The sequence below is a fragment of the Gossypium hirsutum genome, chromosome D05 (assembly GCF_007990345.1).
Source record: "Gossypium hirsutum isolate 1008001.06 chromosome D05, Gossypium_hirsutum_v2.1, whole genome shotgun sequence".
In the NCBI taxonomy this organism is placed as follows: Eukaryota; Viridiplantae; Streptophyta; class Magnoliopsida; order Malvales; family Malvaceae; genus Gossypium; species Gossypium hirsutum.
Window position 1 is genome coordinate 20391847 of NC_053441.1, and position 11407 is coordinate 20403253.

The following is an 11407-nucleotide window of genomic DNA, read 5'->3' on the forward strand; positions in this document are numbered from 1 at the left end:
TCTAAAATAAAAAACGTAGGCATGGATAATTTTTTTTCACAGCTGATTGAGATTGAGATATATGGAATGATATATTTGATCATGCTTGTTTAAAAATTACTCATTTTATCACATGCTCTCAAACTTAATAGGGGTGTAAAGATACAAGTAATCTCCATTCATTCATTTTCACTTTCACCTACAAAATCTAAAATAAATCTAAAAAAAAATCACCGTGAAAACAAAAATCAACTATGGATATTCATTTGTAATATGATTTCAATAATTTCACTCAATAAAAACTAAAATATTATAAATAAATAAATATTTAAATTTATTTGTTATTTTATACACTTCAGCTTTAAAATATTAATTAATTTTTACTAAATACTTTTAAATAAATAGTTATTCACCAATCATAATCAACAATCAATAAAAGTTGAATAGAATGATACTTTTATTGATATTACCTCAAATTTAAGTCCCATCGCATTTACAATGAGTTTCCGTCACATCTATTTTATATGTATAAATTTTTTAAAATTATTTTTTATTTTTCATCCTTTTGTTTTGTACGACGAGTGTAATTGTACCGTTTTAGTGACCCTTCAAAAAGGATCGCCCGGCCCAAAGGCGCAACCCAAGGGTACAGATTTTGAGTGGAGTTGAAAACAAGCCACCGCGTCTAGAGGGTAAACTATTGCGTGGTGGCAGAGGGAGAGGATCTCTGCCAGACGCCCCAAAAATGGGCATTATACACCACGACCAACAACAAGAAGAAGAAGCTTTGATTCTCTCAAGCTACGATCAAACTCAACACTTTCACTGTCATCAACAGCCTAAAGACTCAAATCTGATTAGCAAAGTCTGTGTTGAATCAAAGAAGTTATGGTTAATTGCAGGACCCTCCATCTTCAGCCGCCTTGCCATGTTCTCCATGACTACCATAACCCAATCATTTGCTGGCCACCTAGGTGACCTCAATCTCGCTGCCATTTCCATTGCCACCACTGTTATTATTAGCATCACTTTTGGATTCTTGGTAACGACCGATAACCCATATCGAAACTTTTCTTTTTCTCATCTCAAAATATCTCCTTTGTAAATTGGTTTAATGTGTTTTTTTCTTCTTCTTTTTTTACAGTTAGGAATGGCTAGTGCACTAGAGACTTTATGTGGACAAGCTTACGGAGCAAAACAGTATCAAATGTTGGGTTTATACTTGCAACGCTCATGGATTGTTCTCTTCATTTGTTCTATTCTTTTACTACCATTATTCATTTTTGCTGCTCCGCTCTTAAAATTCATGGGACAGCCAACCGAAGTGGCTGATCAAACAGGTTTAGTTGCAATTTGGCTGATACCATTTCACTTAAGCTTACCATTTCAGTTCACACTGCAAAGATTTCTGCAGAGCCAACTGAAGACTGCAGTGATTGCTTGGGTTTGTGGGGTTGCACTTGCAGTTCACGCATTAATAAGTTGGATTTTTGTTTACAAGTTAAGAGTTGGGATTGTTGGGACAGCTCTCACCCTTGATTTCTCCTGGTGGTTGACTGTTTTGGGATTCTTTGTTTATGTTGTTTATGGTGGTTGTCCACTTTCTTGGACTGGTTTTTCTACACAGGCTTTCTCTGAGCTTTGGGATTTCGTCAAACTCTCGCTTGCTTCTGGTGTCATGATTCTGTATGTTCTTGATTAATTGATAGTTGAACCTCCTATATAACACTGAAGTAATTAGTAATAGATTGCGACTTTTTAATGTTTCAGCATGGAGAATATTTATTACAGAACATTAATCATAGTGTCTGGATATTTGCACAATACAGAAACTGCAGTTGATGCTCTTTCAATTTGGTTAGCTCCACTTACTTTGCTCACCTTTATTATTAATGTTACATAAAATTATACTATTTGGTTGCTGTTTTCATACTATGCTGCTACTTTTTAATACATTTTCATTTCTTTGTTTGGCAGCATGTCCATCTTTGGCTGGGAATCCATGATTCCGCTGGGATTTTTGGCTGCAACCGGGTAAGTTGCTGTTCCTTAGCCCCCTTCCCATCTCACTATACAAGTTCTAAGCAATAGAAATAGGAATCTTTAGGTTCCCATCTCACTATACCTATTGTCTTTAATTTAAATTCAATGGAACTTTGCCCTATCATTGGTGTTATTGACGAGTAATTTTGATTTCCTTGCATACGTGTTCTGCCGTAGTTTACTCTGATATGTTGGTTTCAATGATGATATCATTCATCCTAGTGCCTCCAGCAAAATGGTGGATTGCTGAAGGACATTTATATATGCTAACTGCTGTAAGATATTGACCCATCACCAATTCGTATGTTTGGCATTGGGTTGTATAAAATGCACTTTATCCCCATATAATCAATGTTAGGTTCTTTTAGTCTGATATAAAATGAATTCATTTACATAAAAACTAACAAAGATTTTTTCATTGGAGTATATGCTAAATGCTCTTTCATCTTACGAAACATTGTGTTTCCTTAATGTAGTGTGCGTGTAGCGAACGAGCTCGGTGCAGGCAATGCGAAAGACGCCAAATTTGCAACTATAGTGTCAGTGATTACATCTTTAGCAGTTGGAATTTTGTTTTGGTTAATTATTATGGCCTTTCATGAGACACTTGCAATGATCTTCACCTCAAGTTCTTCTGTTATTACAATGGTTAATAAGTACTCGACCTTATTGGCATTCACCATTCCTGTCAACTGCATTCAACCAGTTCTTTCAGGTAATAAGCTCAAACAATGTATATCTATTTGCAATCATGACCTATGGCTCGTTGTATATTTGATCTTCATGCTTTGTCTTCAGGTGTGGCGGTCGGATCTGGTTGGCAAAGTGTAATGGCATTTGTAAATATAGGTAGCTACTATTTAGTTGGAGTTCCTCTTGGTGTCCTGTTCGGATGGCTTCAATTTGGTATCACTGTAAGTACAGTTATTGTGTCACAAGTTTTTGACAAAAGAATCTTCTCTTTCGTAAACAGACGGTATTACTGAAATCGAGTGTTTAAAACTGAAGCATGTTATGTTTTTAATACCAGGGCATCTGGGCTGGAATGCTATGTGGAACTGTGGTTCAGACATTGATACTAGCTGTCATAACAATGAAATGCAAATGGGAAATAGAGGTAAGGTTTTGTTGTAATATTTCAAATATAACCCTTGGTTGTTTTCCTTTGCTCTAAATCAAGTTACTAAATTTCTTGTCTTAAATCTTAATTACAGGCAAGAAAGGCTCGTTCATATATATCAAATGAAACAGCTTCATACCAATAACGTCATTTTAAAGTGTGATTGTACTCTGAAATACAATTCTCTTGTTCAAGCTGTGAGTGAATAGGATAGTTCCTTCATGTTTTTTGTATAATATTTTCGTTTTCATATGTTCAAAACAAAATTATGTATTTTTAAGAGATAAAGGATTGCATTATTCTATATGAGTAGGAGTCACTGAACTATAGCATGCATAAACCATTATCGGACTTACCTTGGATGATGGGTTTTCACTTGGGAACTCACTCAACTCACCACTTAATTAATTAAATTTTCTTCATCTGCACTCAATTATACTAATTTAATTTTGCAGAAGGAAGTCAACTGAGCTCTAATTATTTGAATTGAAAAAAAAAAACCAAGTTAAAAAAATACTGAAAGAAATTTGAGAAAAGGAATATGGTTACCTTCTCTTTATGTGTCTCTTTGGATTCGAAAAACCTAGTTTTCTCTTCTCTTTCTGGCCATTGATTCTTACAAATTGTATTCAAACTGGAACCCCTTTTACTCTTCAATTACTTTTAAATCTTGATAAACTTTCGTAGCATCTCATTTATGTCCACTCAATTTGAAGATCACTACAAAATCTCATCATGACACCCTCTTGATCCTCCTAAAGATTAGAACGAATCATGATCATCTCTATCTCCTTAAAATAAGGCATTGAAGCCCTTTTTAGTCATAACCATCTTCATATCCTCCCAAGTATCAAAGGGAAATTGTCAATTTTGACTCCTACACAACAATTGATCCCACCAAGTTAGTGCATAATTAGTAAATTCAACAACGGGAAGTTGTTGATTTTTGGCACTTTTTTAGTTTGGGAAACAAAACCCAAAGAGAGAAAGAGAAAGAAATTGAGAGAGAAGGAAGAAGAGATTTTTTTTTTTACTTCTTATTTTTGTTGTGCTAATATCCTTTTTTAATTCTTGCTTCAGTTTGAAATTTACTTGTTATATCCATTTGCTCGACAGATTGGAATTTTTTCTCTAGTGCAGCTTGTTTTCTGTATCAATTTCTTTCTTTTTAGCTATCAACTTAGTTTTGACTCTTCTTATAGTTGTTGGTTCATGAGGTGAATGTATCTATTGATTGTTCTCAACTTGCTTTATCTATGGAAGAATTTATATTTGCTATTGAATTCCGAAAAAGGTTTAGTTTTTTGTAGACCCTAAAGAATTTATATCCTTGTAGGGAGTCGAAGGCATTTCCGACTTTAAGGTTCAAGTCCTTGAGGGTATTGGTATTTACAAACATTGATTTTTAGCTTTGATGATGAACACATTCTTTTATATTACATTTTGAAGATTTTCAATTGAGATGAGATAACAATTGGAAGTCATTGAATTCATCTGAAGGGAACAAACCAGTCAACAAGCAATAAGTTAAAAGAGAGTAATAATAAAAGACATGGCTAGGAAAAAAGTAACAACCAGAACAAAGAAGCAAGGTTTAGAGATGAAACTCGATCAAATTCTTACTTTTTGAATAAGGGTTTTAGTGTTGTAGGTACTTATATTGGTTAGTTTCTGCAATTTTTACATTGTTGAGCAAGAAAGGAACATGGTTTTGTTTTCAAGCTGACTCGTAGTAGTAAGTTGTTTAATACTTGCTATAACACCTTTATTTTCATTAATGTTCCTTCAAAATAGTAATGTTACTATATATTATCTACAACTTACTCATTGGGCATAGTAAAAAACATGTCTCCTTTCTTTTGATTCAATTATTCAAGAACGATAATTAACATGAAAATTCATAATCTTTCCAAAAGTAACAAATTGGCAGCGAGATGGATAAAGGTAGCAAGAGGGTTAGAAGACGATCTGAGGAGGACGACAAAAGTAATGATGTAATAATGAATGAGCATCAGGGTGATCAGACGTCACGTCCTTCAAGGATATTCTAACTCATACGGCTAAGCCATTTCCATGTACAGGGGCTGTGGATGATGATATCATGTTGAAAAATAGGGATGTGATTACTGGGGTGGAGAATGGTGTACCGTCGATCTCTTTTTCAGGAGAGTTCATATTTTAGTGAAGCAAAGACAATGATTGTCAAGCTGGTTGGTAAACGGATTGGTCTTAATGCACTCTGGAACAAGATTTGTAGTCTATGGAAACTTTCAGTCTTTCCAACTGGTTGACTTAGAGAATGATTACTTCCTCGCTAAATTCCAAGCCTTTTGGGATTATACAAAGGCTTTGTCTAAAGGACCGTGAGCCATCTACGGGCACTACCTTACAATCTAATTATGGGTGAAAACTTTCACTACGGAACAAAATTATCAGTTGAATCTGGTGTCATGAATTCAATTACCTTGATTGTCGAGCACAATGTATAAAGAAAGTCCCTTACGAGTCATTGGTAATGTTATTGGGCAAGAGATGAAGATTGACTACAACACCAACAATGGGGCTCAGGGTCGCTTTGCAAGGATGGCCGTGACCATTGATTTGTCAAAGTCGTTAGTGTCGAAGGTCCTAACTGATGGGAAATTGAAATGAGTGGAATATGAGTCCTTGTGAAATGTCTGTTTTAAATATGGATGCTATGGCATTTGAAGGAATTATATGCCCAATGGCACGACTTAAGGGATCAAGGGATGATCCGGAAGAGGAGGTTCCGGCTCCAGTGAAGAGAATGGTGTCGACGGCGGTGAAGGAGGCGTACGGGCCAGGGATGATCGTTCAGCAAAAAGAAGAAGAATTTTAGGGATTTTAATAAAGAGATTGATCATAATTGTCGAAACCGTTTTTTGAAAACAAAAATTTTGGTTGTCGACTTTAAAAACAAAACAGGAGTCGCCACCGATCCTTTATTAAGGTGTGATCGGCCCACCTTAAAAATAATTTTGGTCTGCGAAGTTTGAGAAAACAGGTTCGGGAGTCAGTTACGCACGAGGAAGGATTAGTGTAATAGTCCGATTTTAGGCTTAGTCGGAACAGTGGTTTCGGGACCACAAATCCGACGAAAAAAAATGTAATGGCTTGAATTTTCAGAGGTGTCGGAACGGTGATTCGAGATCACTAAATTCGACAAATGGGTAGAAAATATTATTAATTTAGTAAGTATAAGTTAAATATGAAGTTAGGAAAATTTTTGAAATAGTGAATAGTGCACTAGAAATAAATATTAAAATAATTAGAATCGAAATGAGGTATCAAGACCTCGGGGATTTTGAACTGAGCCATAAATATTTTTATAAATATTTATGGAGTGTTAAAAAGTTAGTATTAAAGTTTCGTTAAGAAATTTTAAAGTTCCGATAATTAATTGAACAAAAAGGACTAAATTGTAACAAATACAAAATTTTGGGAAATGATTAAATAGCTTAAATGATAAAAGGAAGAGGGCTTAAAAAGCAAATAGACCCAAGGTCTATTTGGGCTGGACGGCAGAGGCATGAAATCAGCAAGAAAGTAAGGAGAATTAAGGGCAAAATTGGAAAATTGCAAAATTTGCTTAATAAAGTTAGGACCCAAGTGGAATTATCTAGATTTTCTCTTCATTTTTCTGAATTCTCATCAGCTAAAACACCATGGAAGGGCTTCTTCAAGCTGGTTCTTCATATTTTTATTACAAGTAAGTTCAATTCTTGACTATTTCTTGAAATTTTTGTATTTTTATGACTTTTACAACTAGGCCCACTTGTTAAATTCATTAGTTTTTGATTTTATGAAAGAAGTTGAAAGTTGATATGAATATGTGCTGGAAGTATATGATGATTTAGCATGAAATTAGAGCTTTAAATTGTTCATATGCTGATTTTATTGAAAGAATTGAATAGAAAGTGAATGTTTGGGACCTAATAGTAAAAGAGTTTGAAGATAGAGTTATATGTGGAAATTCTGAATTTCAATAGTTGTGTAACAACTTATAATGTCTAGCAAAGTACTAATTGAGAAAATTAGATTAATTGAGGGGTTAATTGAGAAAGGACCGAATTGTATAAACTGTGAAATTTGGGGCAAAATGGAAATCAACATTTTGCACTAAAGCAGTTTTGGACAGCAGCAGTAGTGTAACTTTGAAAAATCACCAAAAATTATAGAGATTGAATTAGAGGATGAATAAAATATGAAATTAAAGCTTATTGAGTCTAGTTTCTTATAAAAGAAATGATGTGAGCAATGGAATTGTAAATCATGAGATATAATAGATTTTGTGAGACAATGTCAGAATGAATTCGGGTTCCCCTGTTCTGACTTTGGAAAATCATTAAAAATTGTACAGAAATTATTATGAGTTATAGTTTATATGGTTAGAATCCTTAATGAGTCTATTTTTAGAAGAAACAAGCTAAAACATCATCTGAATTCTGTACAATGAGATAATTAATTTTTAGTGAAGAGTGGTCGGAACTGTCAGACAGAAAAACAGGGGAAACTTTAAAGAATAAACTGTACTATTTGACTGAACCAAAAATTATGAAAATTTTATGGTATGAAGATATGTGAGTCTAGTTTCAGGGAAAATTAACGGATCTTAATTTAGAGCTCCGTAGCTCCGGATAAAAATAATTTAGTGACTCTGACTCGGATAAACAGCTTTGAATATACATGTTAGTGAATATTGAAATTATGGTTAATGTTGTTTAAGTGTGTTATACACATTAAGGATGTGGAATGGAGAGGAGGAGGAGGAAAATTGGGAAATATATGAATGATTCGTGTATAAATGGTCATATGTTTGATTATAACTCATAAACGATGAAATATGAATGATGCTTATTTTTGTGCATTATTGGTCATGGTTTAAGCTCATGTGTGAAAATAAAGTTTCATAGTATGTGTGTATGGTATATTCAGTATATGATTTGGCATGAAATAATACCATGAATGGTTTATGAATTAACACATGTTGGTAAGCCTGATATATGAATAAATGATCAAATTGAGCGGAACGCCGGATTTGAGTACTTCTGATCAAGTGATAAAGTGATAAGTGGTAGCTTTAGCTACACTTATCTGATCAAGTGACAAGTGGAAAGTGATAAGTAATAGCTTCGGCTATACTTATCTGATCAAGTGATAAAGTGATAAGTGATAGCTTCGGCTATACTTATCTGATCAAGTGACAAGTGGAAAGTGATAAGTAATAGCTTCGGCTATACTTATCTGATCAAGTGATAAAGTGATAAGTGATAGCTTCGGCTATACTTATCTGATCAAGTGACAAGTGAAAAGTGATAAGTGATAGCTTCGGCTATACTTATCTGATCAAGAGACAAAGTGATAAGTGATAGCTTTAGCTACACTTATCTGATCAAGAGACAAAGTGATAAGTGGCTGCACTTATCTGATCAAGAAACAAAGTGATAAGTGGCTACACTTATCTGATCAAGAAACAAAGTGATAGGTGGCTACACTTATCTGATCAGGGACAAGTGATAAGTGATCATACGTAAGACCATAGTTATACTATGGCAAAGTGAAAGTGAGGTACTCAATTTTCCGTGACCGTTCTCTAATTTGATTAAGGATGGTAAGTGACAAATGGGCCCAAAAGAATTAAAGTAAATGGATAAGTGGTAGTGTATTTATATCAGGACGATGTTGTTATTCAAACTAAAGTGATATTTTCATTGCTAAATTGAGAATTTCATAAATGTGTTATTGAATGGTATAATCAATAAACATTGAGTTAAATGGTAAATACGTATTAGTTTTGAATTTGATGTCATTGAATTGTACGTGAATTAAATGGAAATTTCTAGTGATATGATTTAAATTATGAGCATGAGAAATTGCGAATTGAATGAAATGGAAATGAAGCATTAAATTGCATGAGTATGTATCGGGTCTCGCAGGCCCTAATTATTATGATTATAATATTTTGAGGATATATTGTGAAAAGTTATAGAAACATGTTAATTATTTTTGAAAGTTTTAATTTTGATGAAATTTTATAACTCGGTTAAATACGTTTACAAGTGTATGTGTTTTGGTAATGCCTCGTACCCTATTCCGGTGTTGGATACGGGTAAGGGGTGTTACATTTAGCACCCTCGTAACGCCCAAAATTGGTACCAAATTGATTTTTAAATGCCTTGGTGTCGAAAATTTATAAAGATTTTAAAAGGAAACTTTTTATTTCATTAATGGATTAAAATAATAAGACATTCATATTTCAAAGAAATAAAACACCACACCCAGTGAGTTAGGGCACAATGTTTTTAAATCTCCAAAATACCCAAATATTGCCTTTTGCTTCTGAAAATTCTTATCTCGAGAAAAAAATTTCATGACCAGTAAGTTAGGACCCAACATTTTTGAATTCTCGAGAATAAGCTTTTATTTGAAATTTGTGAATTTGTTGCAAAACAAATACTTGACTTTCTAAATTCATCGAAAAATAATCGCGATCCAGTAAGTTAGGACACGATCTCTCACGAGAACCACGAATGCCAAATATTTTGGAATTTTTTTAAAAAAATAGGATGATTAAATACTTTGAGAAAATAAAAAAAAAAAGATATTTTTTAAAGGGATGCTAAAAAAAGGGTTAAGGTATAACATGAAACGAGTACTCTAATTTCAAACATATATGAATGATTATTTACAAAGATATAGACAAGTAGGTATAATATACAAATAAATTTACAAATATGTGTACACATATATTTAATGCATGCGTATAAAGATACACATAAAAAGTGAAATGGAATATATTGATCAAAATATGATAAATATGCATGTATGTATTTAAAAATCGTGAAAATAAAAAATGTACATGTGAATAAAAAAAAAATATAAAATTTTGTATATATATATTTTTAAAAAAAATGCAAGTATGTATAAAATATAAGCATGTGAAGGAAAAATAAAAACTATAAAAAGAAATTTTAAAAATGTACAAATGAAATATATGCATACATGTATAAAGGCTCAAAATATATAAAATATGCACGTATATTATACATAAATATGCGTATGTATGAATGAAATAATAATATTAATAATGTTAATAATAATAACAATAACTAAAAAAAAATAAAATAATGGTATAGCATAACTATGAAAAAAAAACCAAAATGGATTAAGTTGAATTAAAAACAAAAAAATGGGGCGAATTTTGAATAAAATTTAAAAAGAAAAGGACCCACTTGAACACGCGCGTAACAACGGAGGACCAAAAGGGAAATTATCCCGTCCTTCCAAAACGCAGCGCAGCGGGGGACCTAATTGAATCAGAAATCAAACATGCATCCCAATTTTTAAAAAACAAACAGGTCTAATTTGGTGCGCATTGCAAAAGGGAGGGACCAATTGCGCAAATTACCCATTGAAGCCAAACGCGCGGATCCTCCCCTTCGGGTCGGGTCACCGCGCGGGTCAGGGCCTGGACGAAACAGCGCCGTTTTGCATGTCATTTAAAACAATGTTTTTCCTTTTCAAAATCATTTGAAACCGAAATGAAAAAAAAAACACAGCCCCTCTTTTGCTCTGCTAGGGTTTCACCCCTAGCGTCCTCGCGCCGCCTCTCAGGCGATTCGGCCGGCCCGAAGTCCGGCACCGGTTCCGACCCCAACTCAGGTAAGCCCCTTTTTCTTTTTGTTTGTTATTTTAAATGAAACAAAATGAAAAAAGTGTAAAAAAAAGGGAAAAAATGTAGAATAATAGTTACTGTTGACACAAAAAAGAAATCACCTTCGAAAGAAAACAAATTTTCGCTGCTTTTGTATTTCTGATTATCTCTCTCAAAAGATCCGTCCCCCCCTCCTTGTTACAGATCTAGGCTTTTATAGCCTACCAAAATACATTAGTTTACAATCCTTTTCTATTGTGGACTCTTAGTCCGTTTTTATTTGCAGGTGGTTGTGCGAATGGGGCGCGTGGAGGGGCTGATCTCCGAGTCCTACGGCGCTTGGAGAGGCTGCTGGAGGCAGGGCTTGCGGCGCTACTTACTGCTGGTGCTACCTAGGCTAGGGTTTTCTGCTTAGCTTTACTATGTTGGGCTGGTTTAATTGGGTTAAATTTGGGCTGTGCTTTGTTTTATATGGGCCCGAGCATTATTGGGCTTGTACAATAATCACATTAATTTAGGATCAAGATTTGATATCATATCTAATTTGGTGGAAGAGAATGAATTAATTGGCGCTAGAGGTGAGCAGTAAA

The 11407-nt window shown here is 33.9% G+C and overlaps 1 protein-coding gene across 1 annotated transcript; it reads left to right on the plus strand.

The window, feature by feature from the left end:
• The first annotated feature begins 583 nt into the window (after window positions 1-583).
• Window positions 584-3448, plus strand: LOC107905074 (protein DETOXIFICATION 27). The gene is made up of 8 exons (XM_016831643.2): window positions 584-1021; window positions 1124-1665; window positions 1750-1836; window positions 1957-2013; window positions 2499-2737; window positions 2821-2936; window positions 3053-3139; window positions 3237-3448. Exons 1-8 carry the CDS (start codon window positions 725-727, stop codon window positions 3285-3287), a joined length of 1476 nt encoding a protein of 491 aa, XP_016687132.1. The 5' UTR covers window positions 584-724; the 3' UTR covers window positions 3288-3448.
• Window positions 3449-11407: the final 7959 nt, after the last annotated feature.